The following is a 27,633-nucleotide window of genomic DNA, read 5'->3' as shown; positions in this document are numbered from 1 at the left end:
GCTGTTTAGAGTTGAATATATGTCAAAGGAGAAGGACCACAAATGCCAGCTCACATTTAATTTACATCTGAAAGCTAGAAAAAAAATGGAAACTTAAAACTTTGAGGATAAGCCTCAAACATACTAAATAGATGTGTAGATAGGTGGGTAGATAGATAAACAATCTGTGAAATAAAAAAAGAACTGACAGAACTGCCCTGATATAATCAATTTAATTTGGTTAGTAATCAGTCAATTTACTAAGGGACAACTCTCAAGCTACATCATTTAGTTTACTGCTTTTTTCCAAAGGTGGTGGGGGACAGCGGGGAGAAGGACACACTCAAAGCAGCTGCCGATGCACCACCCCCTTGGTGTGTGCTACTGTCTGCATGGCTTTGCCACGTATATCACGCATCATCAGGAATATGAGAGCAGAGTAATATTACAGGAACACACTTTGTGCTTGATTTATACAATATTTATTTTTATTTATAATTTATTCATTCATTCGTGTTAACCCCAAATAATTACTGAGCCTTTGTTATAACCCTGTATGAGGCAAATGATACAGATGATGTGATGCTGGGAAAAATGTTGTGACTGCCTCTGTGGTAACGGCGTCCTATAAAAGTGATGAGGCATGTCCACATAGCAATAAGTGATGAGTAACAGATGAGAAGCAAAATTAAACTGTAATTCTTATCTGAATCTGAGTACTTGAATTTTATGTTTCCCAGTGGGTATGAAAATCAAATATAATAAAGCTATCATCCCACATAAATGATCATTCCCACATAAACTGATGTATTCAAAGTGCCTATGAACAAAAGAGACAAATATTTACATTTATGGCTTATTTCCAAAATAAGTATCATGGAATCATTAGATAAATTTATTATCAGAAACAGATAATGGAACATTTCATCACATATCATGTATTGTGGAACAATAGGTGAATTTTTCTAACTTGGAGGAAATAATTTCTCCTCCCTTTTTACTTGTTTTTGTAAGACTTACTCCAAAGAGGGACATTTTCTTCAGCATCATTCTCATAAAGTCCTTTATTTATTGGACACAGATTTATATACCCTTTCTGAACAATTCAAATTCTTTAATATTTCAGAGAAAGCTCTTACAGCTCTTAAAAGGTTAATTTTTATTACTTTCATGTTAAAAACGGAGAGATCCGGTCCAAAAGTCAGCAGAGGTTGGGATGCAGGGATAAGCCTGTTCTACTTTGCTGCCCGTGTGTGTCGATCCTTTCTTCCTCTGGTCTTTCTGTAGGTGGTTTCCAGCCTCTTGTGTGCTACCTTGAAACAGCCTCCTGCTTCTGTAGAACCATTTCCAATACTTCTGAATTCTCAGTTTATTTCTGACTTCCTGAGTATTAGCTGCCTCAGCTTTAGAATCAGCAAGTACGATCAGGGTATTGCTCTGTCATTGAGTCCACCATTAATACTATGAAGATTGTAAAATAATTTTTAAGTGAAAACAAAGTCTAAGAGTAAAATACTGAGGCATTGATTAGGTGGACCACGCTTAGATACATGATGGAGAACGAATAATCCCAGAATGCTGACAGAGGTTATCTCCTGGGTATTGAGTATGATATTTAGTTTATCTCTGTTTCTCCTATTTTCAAAATTCCCTGTTATGAACTCATATTATTTTTACAGAAGAATGGTATATATGAAAGGAGAAATGAAATAAAATAGAAGTCATTACTCTTGCTTTTTCTATAGTTTGAATATACTCCTTAATGTTGTCATTCCCCGTAAATGCCTAGGAAAAAACATTTTTTCATAGTACATTATTGGAAACTGATACATTAATTAATTTACTGAGCACTCTGTGTGCTCAACTGAGAATGTAAAGTAGGCATTTGGGGAGACCAAAATCTGTTGGAAGACAAATCCTGAAATAAATAGTACAAGTAAATATGTGATAAAATAGAGGTATATAAAGATACAATTCATCCAATATTATTTAAACTATATACTTGGCACCATGCTATGAGAATGCCATTTTTGATAATCTGAAGTTCTAAGATTCAAAAGAAACTCCATCTATATCTGATATGTTAGCTACATCTATTATAAGAGCAAATTAAAATGCTTGACTTTATTTCCTTTAAGTAAGTGTAGTTTCTTGTGTTATTTTTAATTTTTCTATTAAATTAATATTTTTTCTAGCTTTCTCTCCAATATTGAGAATTACCGGAGTAATATTATTATATCGTCTCTTTTCTTTCTTTTTTTTTTTTAAGATGACCACATACCTTTTGTTACTTCTTAGATTCTTCCACGAGTTTTAAAAAAAGGGTAGCAGGTGTTTCAGGAATGACATCTGATAAGTTACTAAAAACTAGGTGCTATTTAATGTGAGTGTGAAAATTCAAATATATCTACATTTCTGGATTTCCCTCTGTGTTTTCAGTCTTTGGGTAGGTTTTCCTATGGTGCTTTGACTTTACATTTTTTCATCACAAGCATTTCTTGATCTGGTCGACTCTCTGGGTTTGATTGCTTTAAAAACTGAAGGGGAACGACTACACATTTCACACATTTCTTTTCTGTTTCATGCCTCTCAGATAAGTAGTCTTTTTTCATGAATAATGTCTGACTAAGTATTCTAAAGATTGATTGTTAACTTTGTTCTCACTTTATATTTTTACATTTCTTACATAGAAATTTCCAGTGTTTACATGGAATATTCTAATATGACATGTTAATGCTCAACAAGTAATGATGTTTTGCTAATTGAATTTTTTTTTGTTTCATAGGGACAAAAAGGAGAACCAGGACTAGTGCCTGTAGTAAGTATATATATATTGTTTTCAGGTATCTTTGGTAAACTTCGTTATACCGTTGTTGTGTATTATTGCTTATATACATACTCTCAAAAAAAGGGGAAATTAGTTACCTCATAACCAAATTTTTGGTATAAAACAAACAAACCACAATATATCAATTCTTTATTTAATACAGTATTTCATGCTTATTTTTCACAATATTCCTGACTTTAATTGTCCCATGACTGAAAGTATAAATCAGGGTTTTACAAAATTAAATATACTGTATGTGGATATAAAGATATAGTTAAGAGGTATATTATTATAGTATAAATAGCCATGTAATCCAGATAGAAAGGCATGATTTAATATGACATACTTCTGGAAATATATTCTGCCATTATGCTGATTCAGATTCCACATTGTATAAGAGTTAAGAGTTATTTAGACTTGTGGATAATCAAAAAGTATATGATTAAATGGGATGAGAGTTCTTCAGCCATCACTCTCCTAGATTTTAAAGGAGTCATCATTCTGTCAAGACTAAAGTACACGTGTGTTGATTTTTGGCAATATTTGCATTTTTGCTTGGCCTTTAAATTAGCTTGTTTTTAACAAAGATTACCTAAAAGATAAGTTATTCATATTGTTTTATTTCATTAAAAACACTTACTATGTCTTAGGTGTTGTTTTAAGCATTTTCCAAATAGTTGTTTGTCTTCACAGCTCTGAGAGAGAGGTAATTTCATAATCATTATCACCACTTTATAGAAGAGAAACCTCAAGCATAGAGAGGATAATGAATTAGTCCAAAGTTGTACAACTGCTAAGGGATAGAGTTAGGACTTGAACCCAGGCCTCCTGGCTTCAGAATTGGTGCTCTTGATCACTATACCAGTACAGTCTTCTATATTAGAGTTTAAATTAGATAATGTCTTAGCTTTATAGGCAAGGAGGAAATGGGCATCAATTGTCAGCATCCATTTGTTCTAAAAAAATTCACTGGGACATTTGTTGTTATTCTTATCTGTTTGACTATTGAGTTTTCTAAAACTCTTTAGAAACTTCCATCTTTACAGATTATCTTGTTTATTGTTTAGGTAACAGGAATACGTGGACGTCCAGGACCGGCAGTAAGTAGTTTCCTCCAATATTCTTGGTACTGCTAAGTTCTTTGAGATATCGAAAACCTTTACAGATATTATATCTATGAAAAGACAATAGAATATAGAACAATGATGCTTGGTTTCTTGAAACATTTTGTTTTGAAGCTTCAAATTCACGCATTCCTTTGCAGCAATGAGTGAAATTGGTGAACCCTATTTAGATTAACTTCACTCATTGAAATTAGGGCTTACTAGTCTGTTGTTTGACAGTGATTAAGGGTAGACTACTTACTGCTACTACTAAAGAAACAAATTATTAATTTCATCTGTTAATAAAGTTAAATCATATGTTGCAGTAGAATTCAAGAAATTGTACATCAAAATAGCATATTTCTGTTTTAACATTAAAAAAAAACTACTGATTTCAGGTTTGGATTAGCAGTAGTATTCACAGATAACTATAGATGGGTAACACGCACACCCACATGCACATACACAACTCCTGTAAACTTTAAAGTACATTAAATCAACATAAGTAAAATACTAATACACTGTAACAGACCTGCTCCAGTCCTTCTGAACCTTTTGCTTTTCAACAATACTCTGTGTTGGATTGACTAAATGATGCACAACCTACTTTTCATGACTCAACTGAAACTCTCTTTTGAAAAGAAATAAAATTCTCCTGGCAACTGCCATTTTCCAGAAAAAAAAGTTAGTTTAAGATATGAGCACAAAATGCCACTTTTGAAATACAATAATCATTTGTTATTTTAAGGGAGAAATAACTGCAATTACCATTTGGAAAATTCTCAGTGGGTTTTAAATATACAGTGGAGATGATGCAACATTCTAAATCAAGTTCAAAAAAAGATGCTGGATACTGAAGGTACATAAAGCAGTAGTGAAATAAGAGGCTTTTCTTTCCATTGCTTTCATAAGCAACTTGAATAGTGATGAAGAGTTTGGGCTAGCATGTACCATTATGGATTCATACATTCCCCCAGAAAATTGAAAATTTGGAGTTTGTACAACTATGTAGTTCTCAAAATCCAAGTTGTAAATTTTTATGTCTGAAACAAGACAGCAAAAACAGTGCTTACAAACTTACAGTTACTGTTCAAACTAATATATACAGCTCATTGGGCTCCACGTTGTTGCAATGTTATACTTCTTCACAAGCCTTAAAGCTTCAGTGCTAAAATAAACAGCCTTACCATGCACACAGAGCTTTTATATATTCATGGCTTTATTTCCTATAGTCTTCAACTGAAATAAACTGAAAAAGAAGGGTGATACTCCTGTTTTCCGATTTTCTTATATCAAGTAAACCTTTAAAACAAACATATCTGAAGTATACAGTTTTGCAAGCATAACTATCATTTTCTGTTTTAGGGACCTCCAGGATCACAAGGACCGAGAGGAGAGAGAGGCCCGAAAGGAAAACCTGTAAGTTGGCAGTGGAGTTCCCTTGTACTGCGTACCGAGTGAGCCTGTCTCCACCACGTTCCCCAGACGCAGCACAGAGCCATTGGCACCAGTCCTTTCCCACTTCGATTAAACATGACATCAAATTCATGTCATGAAGTGCTTGAGCACTGATCCTGATTCAGAGTAAAGCATCACATGCTAAGACTTACCTATTATCTTTTTAGATAACACAGATGATATTTCTTTGTCCTTTTAAGAGGTGAAATTAAAATAAAGTAGAATCTAAGGAAGCATAATGAGTACCTCATGTTGTTTCCAGAAGTTGTAACTCATGAGTAAACAATGCCAAGAATGTGTTGTTGAGATAAAACACCCAAGTTCTGTGATCTGTGGTTGCTACAGGAATAACTAAATTGGATAAAGGAAAAAATTATTGGAGGACGAAATTTGCTTTCAAGTGGTTGTATAGTGAATTTATTTCCCAAGTAACACTGCCTTTTTCACTGACCAGCTGCTGCAGTGAAATAATCAAAGGAATAATTTTAAACACCAACAAATTCATTATCAAAGGCAACACCTTTAAATTTAAAAAATCAACTCTGTATTCTTGAGATAAGATGTGAGGTTATTATGTATGCCAAATGTTTCCTCTTATTGCCAAGTCCTGTATAGCAATTATTTCCTTTTTTTAATCTCACCCTCAAAAACTAATGTCTTTTATATACTAAATACCTAGATTAATTTGCATATAGCTTTCATTATCACATATTTTGATCAGAAAGATTTATGCTGTTTCATTCTGTCTAATGATTGCTACTAAGATTGAACTCTTTATGGATTTTTAACCTTCCAAATATGTATTTATCCATATCTAAATGGGAAAAACAGATGAGCAAGGAGGCAACAAACAACCTTAAATATATAAGTAAGGAAAAAACATAATTTAGATCATGTCACTTGGAACTCTTGCTGTTGGTTTCAACTTTGATGCATACTATTTTTTGCTTTCACACATTTCACCAAGTATAGCTTGTTGCCAGTGCTTTTTCCAAACTGTACACGGAGTTATGGAAAGTATTTTCAGGCATGCAGGTAAATGACAGTGGCCCCAAGGAAGTAGGGCATAGCCACCTAGGCGGGCAGCAAAGGTGTTCCAATTACCTCATGTCCCATTCTTCACTGCTGTTCTGCTCAGCTGCCTCCCAGTGCTGGTGGCTTAAACACTATTGGTAGCTCTTCAGATGTCTGTCCAGGGTCTAGAATGTCAGAGATAGATGGATGATGACTTCACTTGGGTGGAGGGTATGTGGTCATGCAGAACAAATACTGTGTGTCTATGCCCAGAATATTTGGTAAAACTGAGTCCTAAGTCCAGGTGGAAATTGCTCTGGAAATAGTGCTTGGACTTCCAGAATTTCTTGTTAGAATTCAGCGAATCTACTCCTCTCCTCTTACTCTTCCCTTCCCTTCCTTTCTCTCTCCTCTCTCCTCTCCTCTTCTCTCCTCCCCTACCGTCTGCACCCCTACCCTTCCCATCTCTCTCCTCTCCTCTCCTTTGTTCTCTTCTCAACTTAGTATGTGATATGCTTCATTTCCTAACTTGGTTAGGCCTGAGACAATCAGTGTGAAGTGTGTGTGTGTGTGTGTGTGTGAAAAAGAGTGAGGAGTAGTTATTTGTTTGGAATTGAGCAAGACAGTCCTGGCAGATACCCAAGTAGGAAATCTGTTCATCTCTTAATCCTGATAAGCAGTGATGTGATGGTAAGTATTTAATAACTGACTTGTAAAAAAAAAAAAAAAAAAAAAAAGCCTGTAGCTTTTGCTTATTTCCCTCGTGTAAATACTCCCACCACCATGGCTGTTTTCAAGATACTGGCACGATGTCATAAAACACTGACAGGTAGACTATTATGCCTCAGGTCCCAAGACTTGCAGGAGATGCTTACCTGGACAAAAGCTGTGGCTGGCACAATATAGGATGATACTGCAATCATAAATGCCATTTTCTCCCTTTACTTCCATTACCATCAAACACTACAGAAAGCTCACAGAGTAGAGCACAATTTCTCAACCTTAACACCACTGATATTTGGGGCCAGATAATTCCTTATGGATTGTAGGATGTTTGTAGCATTCCTGATTTCTACCCAGTAGATGCTAGTAGCAGCATCTGCCCCCTCCTCATCCAATTGTGACAAATAAAAATGTCCCTTGATTTTGCTGAATTGTCCCTTGGCAGTGGGGGAGGAGGGGGCATATTGCATAAGACTGAGAACTACTGCTATAGAGATACCCTCATGAAGCCCTCACTACTAGCCAATGAGCATCATGACTGTCTCTCATCACATCCTTAGTTTTAAGTGTATTGCTCTGGTAATTTCAGAGTGACAGACTAGCAACCTGTCAGGAGATGGTCAGGCAATGGTGTGCTGAGTTCTAATTGCACATGACACTTAACCTCTCTAGGTCTGTTTCCTCATCTGTAAAATGGGAATATACCAGATATACCAGTTCTTACCAAATCTAACTTTTCATAATGTGTGTGTGTGTGTGATATTACTAACCATCAGTGAATAAAGTTCTTGACAGTTTGGGGGTTATTATTATTCCTTTCTGCTTGTGAATGTTTAAAGGTCGCCACCTAGTGGCAATCTACAAGTACTTTTTATTGTAGATTGCTGCCTGAGATCCTGGAGTATCCTGGGGCATGGAAGGGAATGATAATAAATAGAACACTTATGTTAATATAAAATTTAGGTGATTCAGCTCACTTGGAAATATGAAAAATATATTTTAATTTATTCTAAAGTTATAATTTTTGTTTAAAATATTTATCAGCAAAAACGTGCATGTATTATAATATTTTTCTTATTTTCACTTGTAATCTTGCTTATTATGTTCATTTAATTTTGGATAATTTTCACAAGTTTTTATTAATTTTAATCTCAATTTGTATAAAAGTAAATCATGTAGGCTATTTAGAGGAGATACCATGGAGGTACAGACTGCATCAGGAAGTTGATGAAAAAGTGGGCACTTGAAACATGATTATTAATCATAGAAGGCTGGAGAAAGGACATGAGCTTTTGAGGATTAATATTACCCAAACTTCTCTCTGTTCCCACTGACACTAAATGTAGGTTTTTGGTTTTGTTTTTGGAAGTCTCTTTGAGAGCAGAGAGAATATTTTAGCTCATTTTTTGTATTAAAAATATCTGGTTATCAATTAGCAATTTCACACTTTAAAAACACATTAAGAGTTTTCCACACAAGGCTTTGTGAGTAGGTCAGACTACTGCGTTTCCTAGGCCACTCTTTGACTTCGTTGAAGCTTCTTTGACTATTACACTCACTTAGCGTATTTTTCTTGATCCCTGCTTCTAATTAGTAAAATTATGTTGAGTTTTGAATTCTCTGGTCCTTTCTTTCCTTTTAAAGTCTGTTAAGAACCTCCAGGGCTAAAAAGCCAGAAAGTACTTAACAAGACTTGTGGGAATGATGAGGTTAGGGGACGGAGCATTTCCAGGACCGGGGACGTGGCTGTTCCCCAAGCCGCCTTCAGAATGTGGGTTAGGAGGAGGGTGGAGTTTGGCAGCCACAGCTCATTGCTCACTTCCCTGAGAACTAGACTTGACTGAGTCCCTACGCCTTTCCCTCTGCGTCTCATTGGTCTAGTCTACCTTTGGGAGTGGTAAGGAAAATAAGGGTGCCAGACTTGAAGTACTAGAGAAGAGGACTGAAATGTAAAAATGCAATAAGCATATACCAGGTGTCTACTCTGAGCCAGGGACTATGTGAAGCATTAAAAAATTAGCAAGATGAAAAAAAGAACCCAATCACGGATCCTTCACATTTTTTTTTTAAAGTGGGAGGTTAAGCAGGCACATACATAGTTAATCTAAGCCAGACAAGTGAATTTAAAAATTGTTGATCAAATACCCTTGAACAGCAAAACTCAACCAAATAAGGAAGCTTATTCTAGAATACTGATGAACAGAATATAATCTTATAATTATTACAAGAAGGCTGATTACCGAGGATTTAACACATCAAGAATAACATTCTTACCCACAGTATACCATGTCCCAGTGGTGGGGGCTGTGACCAGTACTGAAATCCACGGTGTTGGCAGAGCTGATTAAATTACTGTTGGTGGCTGGACTGCTATTTTTTTAAGATTTACTTTTTAAAGGGAAGTTTTAGGTTCACATCAAAATTAAGAGTAAAATATAGAGTTCTCATATACCCTCTACCCCCGTACATGCATAGCCTTCCCCATTATCAACATCCTCCATCAGAGTCCATAGCTTACCTTAGGGTTCCCTTCCCTCTTGGGGTTGTACATTCTATGGGTTTGAGCAAGTGTATAATGACCTGTATCTACTATTTTACCATGAGGGTATTTTCACTGCCCTAAAAATCTTCTGTGCTCTGTCTATTCATCCCCACCCCAACCTGAACCTCTGGCAACCATCAATCTTTTTACTGTCTTGATAGTTTTGCCTTTATCAGAATGTCATAGAGTTGGAATCATAGATTATGGCTATTCATTTTTAAAATAATGAACACTTAGTCTCCATCAAGAAGTCTGTGCTTTTTCTTTCTTCTAAGTACATATTTGGCAGTGGGTGCTAATTTTTACTGGCTTATTTTTCCAGGGTCCTCGTGGTCCTCAGGGAATCGATGGAGAACCAGGTGTTCCTGGTCAGCCGGGTCCCCCAGGACCTCCTGGACATCCATCTCACCCAGGACCCGATGGCATGAGCAGGGTGAGTTGTGTGCATTGTTCAATGTCATATTTAGATAAAATGTTAAGTTTTTGATTGATTGTTATGATTTTAAATTGTGTTAGTTCAGATGTTGACCCTTGACTGTAAGAGCAGCTATGTGAATGCAATGCTGCTATGAATAACAATAAAACTAAGAAATCCACAGAAAATTGTTGGAAAAGTCAAAGTTAGCATTTTTTTAAAAGTGTTGCTTCAAATTATTTGTATTTCTCGATGTCAATTCTGGATGCTGGAATTTTGTTCTTTCTGTTGATTCTAAAGGACCACTAACATTTGTTTCTACTATGAATTGAAAAGAGAAATATGTCTTTATCCTTCTCTGTCCTCTAGGCTCAGAATGCTAACAAAATCCGTGTCTTGTCCTCCACACCAGCGGAGGATGACACATCCATGATGATGTATATGAAAGGGCCACTGAGTTGACATTTAAAATGCTCTCTGTTTATTCCCTGAAAATTAGTTTCCTGCCAGAAGTAAAATAAAACAAAATGTCTTTCTCTACCTGCCTCTTTGAATTGTTAGTGGCAGACGTAGGGGATTTATGAGTAGATTGTATCCACGACAAGGGAACATGTGGAATCCTGAAATAGGATTTTTGTTTTACAGCTTATACATTTGATTTTCAACTGATTGTAGAAGGAATTGCCAATTTATTTTTAAAACAACACACATACTCTTTACCCACTAAAATCTGGAAATTAATAGAACATTTGGAATGTATATGGACAATTTTGGTCAGTTGGGTTACCAGAGTTTTTTAGATGTGAAAGAGAATATGTAAAACCTTTTGCCAATTTTAGAACATTCAGGGATTCATTAGAAGACTGTAAAATTTTAACCAACTTCAATAGATGCAGTTTAAAGTTTACTGGCCATGAACAAAGAAAGAAGAATACCATTTAAGTAAAAATCGTCTGAAGTGGAATCTGGAATCTTTGGGACAAATGTTTAAAGGCACTTTTAGGTTTTGTTCAGATGTTTGGCATGCTCTAACCATGGCAGGAAATCAGATAAAGAAATTTGAACCTGAAATCGATTAGACTGGCTAAATACTTATCAGGATAATCCATGCTTTTGTCAAGTATCAGACATTTGGCCCGTTTGCAGCAGTTACCCTGAAAACAGCAACAGTAATAAAATACCCTGAGGAATATTGTTCAATCAAAAACACACACAATGAAAACCGTCTTGAATCTTTTTCCTTGCTTTAAAGTCAAAAGTTTAAAATGATTCTCAGAAGAGCCATTCTTTAGGAATCCCAGAGAATGTCCGTTTCTCAATTTAAAAAATATGTTGAGATAGGTCTTTTCCTGGGGAAATAATGTCAACACATTGCTTTTACAGCCGTTTTCAGCTCAGATGGCTGGGTTGGATGAAAAATCTGGACTTGGGAGTCAAATAGGATTAATGCCTGGCTCTGTGGTAAGTGCAAGTTTTACTGATAATCAAAGTACTTGTGGAAAAACCATGATGCAGAGAGGTTTGAGCTGGCTAATTAAGACATAATATGTGTCTTCTGAAACATATCCATCCATCCCTTCATTCATTCAATTTATTTATCAAACTCTGCTGTGTAACACTTAAAAACCCAACAGTGTTCCATTTGTAACTATACAAAGTATTTGTCCGCATCAATAAAGAGATGTCTGTGTATATTTCACTTAATATTTAAAGAAAATAAAGAATTTTAAAACCACCACAACAAAAGCTGTACTTTTTAAACATAAATTTAAAAAAAAAAACCTGTTTTATGGTAGTGTCAAAAGTTATTTGACAAAGTTTTGAAATGAGAGGTTTTGCCACTTTAATTTTTATTATTTCCTACTTATCTTAATACTCTGGCTGCCTGTGCCAACAACTCTAAGATTTATTCACTTGGCCATTCCCATCCTCTTTTGAATTTCTTCAACAGCCAGAAAGATTCCCATTTTCTCTGGGCAAGTACCTTAACCTGGGTATTTGGAGCAATGCAATTTCATTGAATGAATGAACTTTTCAAACCAATTCTCCCATGCTTTTTCACTCATAACATAATTCAGAGGCAACCCAGATTAATGGAATTTCAGACAATAAGGAGTGTAAAGTCAGACTGCATAGATAAACACCCCTTCTACCCATCCCTGGGGCCAGCATTTCAAGCAACTTAAACATTGCTTGTATGTATGTTAAGTCATTAGCAGTTTGATCTCATTCAGTGATTATCTTGGGATATTTTTCTAAAATAAGAGTTTTAAAACCATTTGAAGTTCAAATTACATATGTGTTTATTTTTTAAATAACGCTTTTATTTTCTTACTAGCTAAAAATCTGATTGATCCAAAACAAAAATTTAAGATTTTGCTGTAAGAACAAACTAGATTTTGATTTAATTGCTTTCACTTTTTAAAAGGTGACATTTAAAAAATTACATAGACATTTATTAACAATTTATTAAATTGCATTTTCCTTTTCTTCCCTTGTTATGCCTCAGTTGTAATCATTTCATGTGCAAATAGGGAAAGCCTGTGTGGATACTTTAAATGTATGTATGAAAGAAAGAAGGAACCCAGAAAACTCAGTGCCCCAGATCATTTTAAACTTGCATTTAAAAAATCTCATCATTATTGTTGATATTTTCATAAGCCTTTCGTTCAACTTGCTCATTTAAGTTACAAGAGTTATCTACTGTGAGGCTCAAGAATTAAATAGACGATTTGATAATGACTCTATGCCTGCCAAGAATTTTCTTTGTCGAATGTTCTGCTGCAACAGAACCACCCTTAAGCATGCAAGTGTTCTCATCCCAAAGACATTGGGTGTGTACAGACATGCTCTTTATTTCCTTTTATGACATTGAGGGTGTGTATAAAATCATCCCAAATGCTGTCCAGACTTTAATCTTTTTGAACCTAGCTGTATTCCAGATGAGTACAGGAGAACGTCATCACCCTCCCCTGTCAAAGCTTCACTTCTCTAGATTCGAAAGCTGAGTCGACATTTTTGAAATTGTCATGAACACTATGCAACTTTTCTTCTCATTTGTTTTTAAGGGTCCTGTTGGCCCAAGGGGGCCTCAAGGTTTACAAGGACAGCAGGTAAGTCTTTTTTATAGTTAAATGATATACTGTAGCAAAAAAGAAAAATATATAATTACGATCTCTGTGTCATTACTGCTTTTGACTGGCCTTTAAATTGTGTATTGTAATGCTCACTTTGAGTGGGCTGTATTCAATTAATTTTCACTCACTTAGAAATACATGCAAGTCTATTTTTCAAAGATTCTTCGTGGTGCCAAAGTTTTAGCATCTGGTGATTGACCTCCAATGTAAAGAATTTTTATGTGCCTGTGCTTCTGAAGTAACAGATCATTATCTCATGCCATGATGAAAATTCTCATAATTAGTTACATGCCAACTCTGAGGCTATGAAATGAGCTCATAGAAGAACATTGCCAAGTGGAATTATTAGCAATAACAGGCAAGATGATCACTCCGTGGAATCTTTAGAAAGAATATAATACTGTACTTTACTTCTGTAGCCTATCAAATGCCAATAAAATCGTGCTGTAATGCTATTTTAATTTTTTGTAGCGATTTGACAGGCAGTAGGAAGTCATTTTTCAAAAAAGGGGAAGAAGATAATTCTTAGCTCAAAGATAAAGATACCATATTTTCACTGTCTTTTGTGGAGTTTTACTTCAAGCTACTTTCTATCACTGCCACCGTGATTAGGAAGTGTGGTTGTTGATGAAGATGATGATCACGATGGCAGTGATAACTACTGTTGTGGGACGCTCACTCTGTGCCAGCACTATTCTGTCCTCAGCGTGTGTTAGTTATCTCAAGAGCTATAGTTGCCTAATGAAGTAGACACCATATCATTCTCATTGCACAGATTAGGAAGTGAGGTATAAAGAGATTCTGTGACTCACCCAAAGTCACACAGCTGGAGTGTGGTAAAGCCAGCATTTTGAACAATTGGACTAAACTGCAGAGAATATAGGATTTTGTATTGCATTTTTCTTTCTTTCTTTCTTTCTTTTTAAATACAATATGTATTCTCAATTTTAGGGTGGTGTTGGCCCTGCAGGACCTCCTGGTGAACCTGGTGAACCTGGACCAATGGTAAATGTCAAGTAAGCATGAAGACCCAGTTAAATACGGGTCCACCATTATAATGATGTCTTGAGTTATTTATTTTACCGGCTCTTTCCTAATGTGGCAAGAAATTCCAGTCTAGTTCAGGAACCCTATGTTGTGAACTTTGCTTAAGCGCTATGTTTCTTATGGCAGAGAATTGACATAGAGGCTTCGGAAGAGATCAGCAGAAAGTGCTGAGCTATTTGCATTTGTGAAATTAAAACTCTTTTCCTGTCGAGCACATAATCTGAAGGATACAACATAAAATTCAGAATATTAATCAAGTTATTTTCTCTGATAGTTTTTCATTTATCTCAACAATATTTTGGATTGTGTCATTGATAGGTACGAGTAAGTGTAAGTAAATATTCTTTTTTTCCTTTTGTTTTGTTTCATTTTGCTATTAGGGTCCAATTGGTGCCCGTGGACCAGAGGGCCCTCCTGGAAAACCTGGTGAAGATGTAAGCTGCCTTTCTTCATTTTGCTTTGAAATTTTTAAAGTGGCTAAGAAGGAGCTACAGTGTTAACATGAATATTACTCATGGGTTTCCATTTCACTTCCCCCAAGTTTAAATCATTAAAATCAGCCAAAACTGGAGAACTCAGAATGGAATTTTACAAAATCTCAAAGTGCTCTTAATTTTGATGGTATTAGATTATTAGGTTCTGCCTCTTTGCCTGCATTCTTCAGGTTTTCCATTGTGATTTCTCCATGAGATACCAGAATGGTTGCCACAGCAGCTACAACCTTTGCTGGTAGAACCTTTGATGCGATCATAAGGAGAAATACATCGCTCTGATTGCAATACATCATTATGAGAGGTTCATTAAATGACTTTTTAAAATGTGGTAGCAGAATAGTGTCAGTCTTGTTCTCCAATGCTCAAAAAGTCATTTCTTCAATTGAATTTTTAATTAAACTTAAGACTCACCTTCCGATTGTAACATTAAGAACATGCGATCAAAGAACAGGGTGATCAAAGAACAGCAGATTGGCTTTTCTGGATTGTTTTCTTAGTTGTACCAAAGTTGAAGATAACAACATGGGTAGGCCATCAATTTTTGTGTGATATTAAACCAGGAAAACACTTCTTTTTGTGTGTCATCAGATTTATTTAAGTGGGTTACAATGAATTTGGCCATAAAGAAAATATCTCTGGTAGTTCTTAATTGTATTTTTATCACAAGAGAGAAATGGTAAATATGACTTTAAGAAACACTTTAATTTAATGTCACATGTTGGTATAGAACTTCATAGCATGTGTGTACGTGTATGTGGGTAAATTTTAATGTTCATAATATGGTGAGCTAGGTCGGACCAGTATAATTTTGTATTTGTTTCTTCTTCTGATAAATGAATGAAACCTCTACAAACTGACTTACTAGAATGGATCACCATCAGGAATAGAGCTCAGTGTTTGTACATTGCTTAGAGCATTGAGTGCGAGCTTTCTAAAGGAGGCTTTTGATCTGCAATTGATTTGTCATCTAGTCTCAGAAGAGAACATTTTAATCCCTCTTTGCCTCCCTCCACCTTTTTTGTTTGTTTGTTTTTCCATAAAGGGTGAGCCTGGTAGAAATGGAAATCCTGGTGAAGTGGGATTTGCAGGATCTCCGGTAAGTTTATACTTATCAATACAACAGTATAATAATAAACCTCAGAAAATAAAGAACACTTAAAATTACCTCGCAATTCATTGTCTACATTTGCATTAGACACTATCACCAAGATATGTTCCTTCTGTCATTGTGAAACAGGACATTTTGCCACAGTGATAATACAATTCCAATTCCCTGCTTTATATTAGGAAGTTATGAATGGCCCTCCTAGGGCCAGAGAATTATATCATAACCTGACAAGGATTCTCCCCAAACTGAGTATCACATTTTCAGATAAATCATGAGCCTGACTTATGTACATTTCACGACATCTCAACCCTGTTTATCTTCTTAAAAATCATTTTAGTTTTTAAAATTTGTATTATCCCCATGTTGAAAACAACAGCTTGAAAGAGAGTTTTATTGATTTATTTTTTATATGCTAGAAATAATAAATTGTGGGCAGGATGCTTCTTTGGCTGCTCCCCAAATGCTATTGTTGACTGAAATTCTTGATTGAGGCTCTGGGCCCCAGAATCTCATGACAAGATGCACTGATCGCCAGCTCTCCTGATCCAGCTATTTTCTTCCCCCTTGGCTCACTACAGCAAGAGGTCCCTAGCAACCAGCTCCACCAGAATTCAAGACCTGGGTCACTTGGCCACACTCAGAACCCACCTTTCTCTTTTCACTCTTTGATAGGCTCCCCCCAGGCAATGGGGAAAATTAGAAAATAAGAAGCGAGCAAAAATACTGTAACATTCCCTCTCTTAAACTTTCTCCTTGTCCAACATCCCCTAAACGGATTCAGCCTCCTACTTACTATATATCCCATAATTTCCTCCATATCACTCAATACCACTCAATACATCCAACGTAATGAATTATTCTCCATTTACTTTCTGAAAATTGATGAGGCTCAATGCAGGGATTTTTTTAGACAAATAAATGCTGATCTTTTAAGAGACTTTACAGGGCTCTGAGGATTATTTAGTTTCAAACACAAAACCAGTTCCCCAGCTCCCTGCTTTTTCTCTTTCTATCCTTTCCTCCCCCACCAGCCTGAAAAGTCAACACAGACAAAGACATGTGGTTTAGTCATTAGCACAAATGTCCACGTCAACCAGTTAAGGCTTGAACCTCCGCCCCCACTGCAGTCTTGCACATATGGCTCGGGCCCTCCGTGGGGAGGAAACGCGCCCCACTGGCGTGTCACAGATGCACTCTGCGAGGGCAGTGTAACGACGTGTGATTGGGGTGTGATGACAGTCTTAGTTCAGCGGAATAAAAAAAATTTTATGAGCACTAGTACATCTGGTTTATTTTCTTGTTATATTAGAGATATGTAATCACAGAAGAATTCCTGTACAGACCACAACAGCTCAAAAGTTAACTAATTATTTGAAATAACATAGCTCAGTAATTCCCCTATAGGCTTAGATGAATGTGTACTGAGTTTCTGCTCAGTATGGAGGGAAGGCGAATCTCAGTAAAGGGAAGCATTCCAGTGGAAACACGTAAAAGGAGTTTTTGAAGTGAATGAATTCCTAGGGAGGGCTGTGTAAACAGAAGAATTAGTGGAACTTTATTTGTTCAGAGGGCATGGTTTGATGTGCCCTTCCTGTGATAACCCCCCACAAAACACCACTGAAACATTTTCCCTGCAAGAGATCACAGAGGAGTTACCGCTTTGCTTTTATCCTACAGAGTTCATTTATTGAGTTATTTATTCATTCATGGGATTAACAGTAAATAAAGGCTATGATAATATAGAACAGAAGGATATTGCCATTTCTGTAAAATTATGCTGGAACCAGAGAAGTTCATTAAGAAAGATTTAGGAAGAGCGCCGTGAGTGTCTAGAATATGAAGATGATGAATGTTAAGCCATTTCTTCATTCTGTTGTTTATTCAATGCTTTTTCATTGAGTGCCCACTAAGAAGGCATTAGGCTAAGTGCCAGGGATATGCAGATTAATAATAGTAATTGGTAATAACTGATAACTGATAGCATCAATCTGTGCTATCAAGGTGCTTGATCTACAGGTAGCAGTGGTAATAGCATTCAGTTAAAACCTAATTAATGTAGGCAGTGAAAATAAGTGAATAATCAAGTCGTTGCGTCCTTATCTATTCTGAGAGAGTATGAGGGAAAAGTTTCAAGCATCTTTTCAAAATAGTTGTGCCATTTGTGTTTGATTTCTATTGTTTTTTATTTGCTATGCTTAGGGGAAGGATGCATAGAATTAGCAGAAATTAAGAAATTATTGATGCAAGGAACCAGCCCATTCTCTTCATATTACTTGACTTTCCTTTCTGTTGCCTATTTCATTTACTCGGTTTTTCAAACAATCACAAATCCACAAGCTTCTCCTGAACATTTTAGTTTAAAATAATTTCTGATCACATTTTAATATAATCTGTCTAATCATATTCTGCTGCTAATATTTAGAAGTTCAGAGAAAATAAGACATACTGGTTTGCCACAAATGCATTTATTCTTCTACCAAAAATAAAACACACTATAAAGGAAGGAATGCATAGTTTTCCTTGAGTTCTCCTGATTTTTTTGCCCTGTACTTTGACCTACTTGATTCAGACACTGAGCATGTTGCTTCAGGCTTATTTTCTTGTAGTTTTTTCTTAATTACAATAAGGTGATATCATTTGAACATTTGAAAATGTCATCAGATCAATACCTGGCATTAATCCATGTCTCTGTGTAAGACATGTTTCCATTTCTAATAATGTGTTTCCCTTGCTAATTTTTGATCACCTAGATGTATTTTGACAGATAAAAATATACTGCTCCTTTTTCTTCTTAGGTTTGTTGGTGAAAAACTATGTACCAGATATATGTGTGGGGGGGGGGAACTGTATTAAGACACTTCCTACTGTTATTAATGACTCTGAAATGCTTTATCTGCTCCCCCTCTCCCACCACAGGGAGCTCGAGGATTTCCTGGGGCTCCTGGTCTTCCAGGCCTGAAGGGTCACCGAGTAAGTTCAATCCTTTGTAATCCTTTCAGGTACTATGGCTTCTTGAGTAGAGGGTCTGGGGAGCATTACCTTCAAAATCTTTACAATTCCATTTGTCAATTGTCCGTAACTGGCTGTGGTTGCAGAAATTATCTGTGTTCACCAAAATCACAAGGCTTTTTTACATTTCCTTTGAATTTCATTTGATTCTATAAACAAATATATTTTGAGTTCTCACGAAGTACTGAATACAGTGCTATAAAAGAGAAAACAGTGATAAATGACAAATGTCCCTGGCTTTCAGCTTCAGGCTAATGAGCTACAGTTAAGAAAACAGGCAATTACTACGTAGTGGAATAAGTGACTTGACCCCAGAGAGTGCAGTAGATCCCCGGAGGGGCCTCGCCAACTCAGACTTGGAAGGCTGCGGAATGCCTCTCTCTGTATAACGCAAGACAATTAATATGTAACAATTATGTGTTATGTACGTATATGGAAATTACGTATCTATCTGTCTATCTGAAAACATGATTGCTATTCACTCAGTGCATACTGGCTGGCCTCTGTTTTGAGTGCTTTAGCTGACAATTAGAATGCTTACTGCTGTACTAGTTATTAAATATTTTGAACATTACTCCTGGATGTAAACCATATTTTATAACTATATAAACTCTATAACTGTTTTCTCTAAGGCTGCCATATGGTTTTTTTTTTTTATCTGTAACTCTAAATTAAATTTCTACAAAGTCACAAAAATTTAAAAGGTGAGAACGTTGCGAATTGAAAATGTTATTTAAAGAGGGAAACCCTACTTTAATTTTCTTTGAATAGACTTTTAAAAAAGATTGAGAATTTTGAAACATTTTGAGTAACTTTAAATTTGAGATCCGTTTTCGTAAGACACTTTCTGTGAGCTTATTTTTGGCTCTTCTTTTACATGTCTAAGAATCAAAAGAGCAGTGAGATACAAATTTACATTTTTCTTCCAGGGACACAAAGGTCTTGAGGGCCCTAAAGGTGAAGTTGGAGCACCTGGTTCCAAGGTAATTGTATAATATTGCAATACAGCCTCACTATAGCATTTCAGTTCTGCTTCAAGTGTCAAATTTTTTCAGAACCACCTTGAATAATTCTGAAGGAAAGAGGATTTTTTAGAAATGAATAGTTAAGTAGATAAATGTAATTTTTCATAGATAAGTGGCAGAAGATTCAGCAAGATGCATGACATGACCTAACTTTGCCACTAAGAATAGCCACCATGGCACTGGGTTTCCACAAGTGTCGGATGGTGTTGTCTTTATATGCAGATGGCACTGTGGAGTCAAAAATAAAATACATTCTCTTTTTTAGAAGAGTGAATATACTCTAAAATACATTCACTCTTCTTTCTTCTTTAAAATATCTGAGAGGTTAGATGGTTCATTAGCCCCATTATTTAGTATCCTTTTAATTCCAGGACCTTTTGGCCATTGTTTCTTCCCTCAATTTACTTATGTTTCTAGAGGGAGAGAGAACATCCAGGCAGTGCAGAGGAAGTACCACAAAATACATATGTGGGAAAGCATTTGGCTTTAAATTTGTCATTTCTAAGCTTCCTATAAGAGATTTTAAATGATTATTACAGTCAATTTTAGCTTTGTAAAATTCTACTTGGCCTAAAATATTATCAGACATAAATAAATAATTAGTTTTTTAATTCTAATTAATGTGGCTAGGTGTGATGGTTCCATCAATCTTGCTTAAATCCCCAATTTTATTTTACACTTATTTCTGTAGGAAACTAAATTTCCATTGCATTTTGAGAAAAGGTGATATAACAGAATTTTGAGGTCCTTCATTGAAAGTATGTCTTACAAATGTTCACTTTGAAAATAAGCCTTTATAGTAACACACACATTGAACAAAATGATATGAATATCAATCTAGGCTTCTCATTTTGTAATGTGGCTTCCTTTTTGCTTTAGGGTGAAGCTGGCCCTACTGGTCCAATGGGTGCCATGGGTCCTATGGTACGTATCAGTTTAGTTCTTTGTCATGTCTTTGCTTTTTTGATTATATTAAGAGAATGTTTAAGTGGGAAAAAATAAAACAATATAGAGAACATATGATAGCTGGTGAAATAATCTTGATTATCAACTGAAAGGCAAGGACACTAAAATAATTGCCCCCTTCAAATAGGAAAATCTTCCTGCATCACATTGTTTTTCTTAACTGTTGCATGTCCTTATTCTTTTTCTGTAACCCAGGGATCAAATCAGGATTATTGTGGATTTAGGCCATTAAAGCTAGGTTAAGTGAAATCTGTTTGTGCCAGTTATATTGAATCTCAATTGGATTGAGTAGTATAATCAAAGTACCCTAGAACTCAAACAAGATGTTTCAGGAGATACTTTCTCTCTCTCTCATCTACAGGGTCCAAGAGGAATGCCAGGAGAGAGAGGGAGACTTGGGCCACAGGGTGCTCCTGTACGTATGTGTGTTTCAACTCTCTCAAATGCTTTACTGATAGGCCTTTTAAGTAAGAATAACAGTCCTGGTTGCCTACTTTTTAATTTTTTAATTATTTTTAACTTTTTATTTTGCAATAATTTTAGGTTTACAGAAAATGTCCAGAGATAGTCTAGAGAGTTCCCATGTACCCTTCACCTGCCTTCTGTTAATGTTAACATCTCACAGTACGTTTGTTGCCTACTTATTTTAATACAGAAATTAAGAAAATAATAAAGACATTTAGCAGCATGGAATATAGTCCATGAAGAATTATAGACTTTGGAATAGTCATGGCATTATAATAAAAGGTAACATTTATCAAACACTTATTATTTGCCAAGTATTCCTCTAAACATCTTTGTTTTTTGTTCATCACAATCCTAAAAGGTGAGTACTATGAATAAACCATTTTAAAGATTTGAATCTCCTGATCCGATCCCTCTGATTTATTTTAATTGTACAGGTTGAGAAATACTCTTGCCCGTGTACCTTGAACCTTGGTGGGAAGCGTATTCTATTAATTCTCTTCGCAGCTCCCTGAAGGTCAGGCTGTACTAGCTGATATTTCAAACTTGCAACTCATTACATCTCACCCACTTTTCCTTTGACAGTTACGGACTGCCACCTGTCCCCTTTTATTCTGATATCCTATCATCCCCACTAGAATTAGGAGTCCCAGGTTTATAGCGCCCCCTGCTTTTACCCCACAGAAGACAATCACCCTGGAGCTTCTCGGTGGTACCAAAGTCAGGGCCTTGGTTCAGGAGAAGTGAGACCCTCTCACTAGCTATTCTTTATCACTTTGATAAGCAGCATGTCCTCTGGAAATGCAGAGGATACTATAGAATACAGTTATCTGTTGCCTTATGCAGCCTTACAGAGTATATCCAGTCTACTTTTCTGTGCTTTCTTCTGCTATCTGCCAAGGCAGTTGTGCCATTTCTACCTCACTTAATGTGGGCCATTGCTCTTGCCAAATTTCCAAGAACCAATTCCCTGTTAACACCATCCCCAGAGTGTTAAGTATGTGTTGTTACGGGAGAGTGCTTCTGTATCATTAAAATTCTCCAACTTTATATCCTGTCCCTCTCCATCCAGTACCTTCAGGACCTAGTCCTACACATTCTTTCTTGGATCTTGCCTCAACATGTTGTATGAGCCATGTAGCTTGTTTGGTGTATGGTCATCACTGCAGAATGCCAAGAGAAATCCACACACCATCTGTCACCAACTGGCCAGTAACGAACCCAGCTTAAAAATTCCATTTTAGATCCTGCTTTCTCATACTACCTCCAGCACAAATGGTATACGGGTCAGTTTTCCTAGGAAACAGCCTCAAAGCAGAGACTTGTATGCAGGAAACTTTTTAGGGAGTACTCTCAGGAATACACTTATGAAGAAATTTATAAAATAAGCAGGGTTTGTCACAGGGAGAAATTAAACTATGTTACAGTTGCAACGGAGACCTCTGTCTCCACGAGTCTTCAGTTCCATGGAAACGATGGCTCTAGGATGGCTCTTCAGACTTGCTTCTAATGGGGGCTAATCCTTTGTACCACTGCATTGACCAGGGAAGGGCATCACCTTGGAAGAGCCAGCTTTTTTCAGCTGAGAGCAGTTTATGGGGAGGGTTTCAACCGTGAGCTGTCCAGAGGAGGCAGAATGATTATTTCTGTGCTGAAAGGGGATCTGGGTGACACCCACAGCCTTCAATACTATTTAGTTTCCTTTGTGTGTGTGTGCACATGCGTGAGCTCATGTGCTTTAGTGTTTTGTTTTATAAAGAGTGCTTTCTGTCTCTGAGTTACTCTGGTTATTACAAAGACCAAGGTGATCAAAATTTCATTGTCTTTGAGCTCTTTTGATAGAAGGTGATATATTCAAGTGAAAAGAATCATTTTAATCTGTTTTATATTTTCAATCTTGATTTTTCTTTCTTATTGCTATATAGATAGACGTGTTTATTGCTACCTTACTCATGTTGTATAAATGTGTATTTTTATTGCTCCTAACCTAGTTAAAGTTGTTGTCAGTTAACCTTCATATTTATTCTCCAATCTTTAATATGGAAATTTTTATAAAATAAATGAATTGTGAGCAATTAGTGTAGAAAAGTCAATCTTATCCTGGCTTGTTGCTTTTTCTCCTAATTAGGGACAACGAGGTGCACATGGCATGCCTGGAAAACCTGGGCCAATGGTGAGCATATTACTTTCATATTCATTTGTTCATTTACTGCTTTATTCTTCCATTTGTACATTCATTAACATTTACAAAGCACCTACTGTGTCCCAGACACTTGGAATAAAAAGACAATAAACACACAGTACTTATCTTTGAAAATCCGCCTCTCAAAGAAGAGAGCTATATCAATTACTATCGTAGCATACTGCTATTGCTCCTGCTATAATAGAGCAAGCCGCCTGACATGTGGGAACCTACCTGTGCTTACACAAGTAGTGAGACAAAGACGTCAAAAAAGACTTACAGAGGAACAACTTTTAAGCCGTCTTGAAAGCGTATATAAAAAGAATGTAGCATGGTCCATAGGATGGCTAGATGAAAGCCACCATGAATGCAGGGAAATACTGGGAGGGTAAATCGGATTTGAAATTATTTGCCCTTAAGATATTTTCTCCCTTGTTACTCAAAAAGGAAACAACCTATAGGAGGAAAAAGAAATATTGTTTAAAAGGGCTTTTATTAATGCAAAATTGATGGAATTAAAATACAGTCCTCAAAGAATAATCAGGGTCACCTAGAATGAAATTCCTCTTACACTCATTTCCTTTAAATCTAGCTTTTAAATCAATGGTGTAGACTCTATTCATGCCTTTCCAAATGTAATATAGTGACACGTATTCACTTTTTATTAGCCAGAAAAAAAAAATCACTGTAAGATAGCCAGATGATTCTTAAGCATTATTTTTACAAAGTGAAGCCCTAGATTTTGGTACAATGCATAACTTTCTAAAAATTACCTTTATTACTTGGTTAACACAAAGAAAGTAATCTCTCAAGAAGCAATTGTTTGGAACAATTTGTAAATTGGTTTGTGTCTGACTTAATCTTATAGGCCACATCTAGGAAATCCTATTAATACCACTGGACATGTTTTTTAGCACTATTTTATATCAGTGTTGGAAGGTTCTTATAATAAAACTATATTATTATCTTTGTGATTTTTAAAGTACTAAGTGGATTATTCTTGTGTGTCAAAATACAGAATGTGGTCAAACAATAAAAGATGACTTAATTTCATATTGATTAAAGTACATGTTCGATCACTTTTCTGTTTTGTTTTAATAGGGTCCTCTTGGGATACCTGGCTCTGCTGGTTTTCCAGGAAATCCTGGAATGAAGGTAAGATGTTAATATATTTAGCTCTTGGTGACATCAGTTACTGAATTACATGAATCCCAAAGTAAAGAATGTCATTCCATTAATCGAAGAGTGTGGAAGTTGCCCTTACCTAAGGAAAGAGCCTAGAGTATTCTCAATGTCCATTATGCTAGGGAGAAAAGAAGAAAGTGAAAAAATGATGTTACTATATAACAAGTAATTAAAAGAAGATTACTTACAATCATACAATTGTAATATCAGAGAATCTGTTGCATTAGGACTCTAATGCCAGACAATTTTAACAGCTGCAAGGACTAAGAGTTTAATCTGAACTGGAACTCTGTTCTTGGATACAGTGCCTGGTAGTAATAAATAGCAGAATGTTCCAAACAACAGAGCATTTAAACGAATCGGAGGTGGTCAAAAGGCTGTTCTCCCACTCAGTATCGGCCTTCACTTCTAGCCTGCTCCTTCCTCCCCTCCCCACCCCGCAATTTACACAATCATGAAAGTCTCAAGCAGGGAGGCTGTTTGGCTCTCCAGTGGGAATGGATGAAAGTATTCTGCTGGGATGATTTACATTTGTGGTGAGGCACAGTTTGTTCTTTCTCTCAATACTTTGGATGATAAGTTCAAGGATTATAGTAGGAGGTTATTAAGATTAGATTAGCCAAATTAGTGAATAAATTCAGAACACTACTTTCAAATTTTGAACAACACAATACATTTGATTATTCTCACACCCAGTTTTTCTTTGGCAGTAGTTTCCTTCATCTTCAATAAAGGATTTGCTCACAAGATTCTGCTGTACAAAAATGCGTGGCCAGTCACCTCACCCCTCTAAATCTTGTCTTCTCATGGAATTTTGTTGATGATTAAGTGAGATAATCTATGCAAACCTTTAGCTTAGTGACTGAGGCAGAAGATACCCTCAATGTAGGTCCATGTACTCAAATTGGATTTGAACTTCAAAACAAACAAACAAAAAGTCGGTAGTTGACCTTTTAAATACTCTGAGATATGGGAGTCGTTAAGTCAAGTTATTCTTCAGGCGCTCTCTAATACTGACTTTAAATTCTGTGCCACAGGGATGTGACTGCTTTAAAATGCTGCCCTAAGTCTGTTCACTACCCAGCGCTTCTCTCATTGAGAGCTCACTGTGAACTCAGCCAAGTAGGACCTTCTTTGGTTCCCCTCTGTATCTGACCTGCTCCCTGAGGTCCTGAGTCTGCTGCCACTGACTCTGACCTTGGAGAACCCAACCTCACTATATACCTTAATCAAAATATGCAAAACCCCTTACCTCTTTCTGTGAGACTCTCCACCCCCAAACTGAGCTCTGGCTGAAGAATTAAAGAAAGAATACTCACAATGCCTATGACTAGGACTGAGCAGGAAGTGGTTTCTGCCCCTACTGCAGTATCTGGTTAAGATTTTGCTGGCGATCATAGTTTATACCGTGGTTCACTCTGGATCCTCCCCTCTCCTCCTGGGTTGTTCTAGCTAGCCTTTGGCTCCTGAAAACAGCTTAATAAAGCTTCTCTCAGAAACCGTTTCACTGTCCTGCCTCCGCCCCCAACATAAAGACCACCACCCTGAGTGTTTGTTTTCCGCCCAAATTCTGCTATACCGCACCCTTCCGTGGTCTCTGGCTCTCCGAATGAAGAATAAACTTTCACATGTAGCTCTTTGTATTTTAGTGGAGGGTCATAGAGACTCAATAGAAATTTTATATCTTTTATTAATGCTAATAAGCCCCCTAGGCTTAAGAGGTTTAGTCCTAAAATTCTAGGTCCAAGTCCCTCTAGGATTAGGTTTATATTAGGTACCTAATATGTTAGGTAAAATACAGAAACCCAGTTAAGTTCGAATTTCAGGTCATTAAGAATACATTCTTAGTGTAACTGTGCTCCACGTTTTGTATGGGACAGACTTACACTGAAATCATTTGCTATTTACCTGGAGGACAGTTTGTTGTTGTTGTTGTTGTTGTTGTTGTTGATGGAGGTACTGGGGATTGAACCCGAGACCTCGTAGATGCTAAGCAGGTTCTCTACCACTGAGCTATACCCTCCCAACCTGTTGTGTATCTGAATTAAAACTTAACCAGGCATACGTATTTTTATTTACTGTCTGGACCCCTATCTTGGGTTGAAACAAGGGTAGCTGTCCGGTGACCTTGACTACTTTGCTCTGCCCTAAATGCTGTGGGCATCGTCATGCCCGGAGGACTGGGAAAGTGAGCCCACTCCTTAAGCCAGGTTAGGCACACCTCTCTTGTAATCCTCTTTGTGCTCTTGACCCCTTTAAATGTTTGAGTGTAAAATGTGAAACTCCAAATAAGCAATCAGCTTTGAACCACACCACATTTATATTTTTCTAGAATTAATATTTCCTTTGTACCCCTTTAGGGAGAAGCAGGTCCCACTGGGGCACGAGGCCCTGAAGGTCCTCAGGGCCAAAGAGGTGAAACTGGGCCACCAGGTCCCATGGGCTCTCAAGGTCTTCCTGTAAGTTCCTAGTATATTAAAAACTATCACTGAAAGCTGTTCATGTTTTATAACATTAGAACAAAGACAATCTATTTGAATACATTCTCTTTGAATTCTGAATGAGTGTTTATAACACGTGAACAAACCACATTTCCCTTATCCCTTTCCTCTGCAGATTTTATCTATTTTCTAGAAAAAGGAATTAGTCATAAAAATGATTTTTATGATATAATGGTGTATGATTTCTTTTTCTTTTTTCTTTTTTTGTAATTTTCTGCCTTCTTTTGGAAGATGGGTGGACATCTAAATACCACCCTAGACATGACTTAATATTTCATAAACTTTTCATGTATCTTTTAGGGTGCAGTGGGAACTGACGGTACACCTGGTGCTAAAGGCCCAACGGTGAGTAACTAACTGCATTTATGCCACAAGAAGCTCAAAGGGACACAATCCTTTGGACGTTGACCATAGACTTCTCCCTAGGTCTCTGCTCATCGTGTTACTCTTGCA

At 36.5% G+C, this 27,633-nt stretch overlaps 1 protein-coding gene across 3 annotated transcripts in view; it reads left to right on the top strand.

Annotated features, from left to right (window-relative positions):
* The window catches only part of COL5A2 (collagen type V alpha 2 chain), a 288,262-nt gene that overhangs the window by 225,897 nt on the left and 34,732 nt on the right, over positions 1-27,633 (top strand). For all 3 annotated transcript variants that reach the window (XM_064484975.1, XM_031451781.2, XM_031451780.2), the window contains 17 exons: positions 2,765-2,797; positions 3,874-3,906; positions 5,275-5,328; positions 9,969-10,079; positions 11,445-11,522; positions 13,130-13,174; positions 14,150-14,203; positions 14,626-14,679; positions 15,782-15,835; positions 18,764-18,817; positions 19,786-19,839; positions 20,761-20,805; positions 21,209-21,262; positions 23,441-23,485; positions 24,596-24,649; positions 27,040-27,138; positions 27,481-27,525. In XM_064484975.1, the coding sequence (XP_064341045.1) occupies positions 2,765-2,797; positions 3,874-3,906; positions 5,275-5,328; positions 9,969-10,079; positions 11,445-11,522; positions 13,130-13,174; positions 14,150-14,203; positions 14,626-14,679; positions 15,782-15,835; positions 18,764-18,817; positions 19,786-19,839; positions 20,761-20,805; positions 21,209-21,262; positions 23,441-23,485; positions 24,596-24,649; positions 27,040-27,138; positions 27,481-27,525 (966 nt within the window). The remainder of the gene's footprint in view (positions 1-2,764; positions 2,798-3,873; positions 3,907-5,274; positions 5,329-9,968; positions 10,080-11,444; positions 11,523-13,129; positions 13,175-14,149; positions 14,204-14,625; positions 14,680-15,781; positions 15,836-18,763; positions 18,818-19,785; positions 19,840-20,760; positions 20,806-21,208; positions 21,263-23,440; positions 23,486-24,595; positions 24,650-27,039; positions 27,139-27,480; positions 27,526-27,633) is intronic.

This window comes from Camelus dromedarius, chromosome 4 (genome assembly GCF_036321535.1).
Source record: "Camelus dromedarius isolate mCamDro1 chromosome 4, mCamDro1.pat, whole genome shotgun sequence".
NCBI lineage: Eukaryota > Metazoa > Chordata > Mammalia > Artiodactyla > Camelidae > Camelus > Camelus dromedarius.
This window is presented reverse-complemented; position numbering and strand designations above follow the sequence as displayed.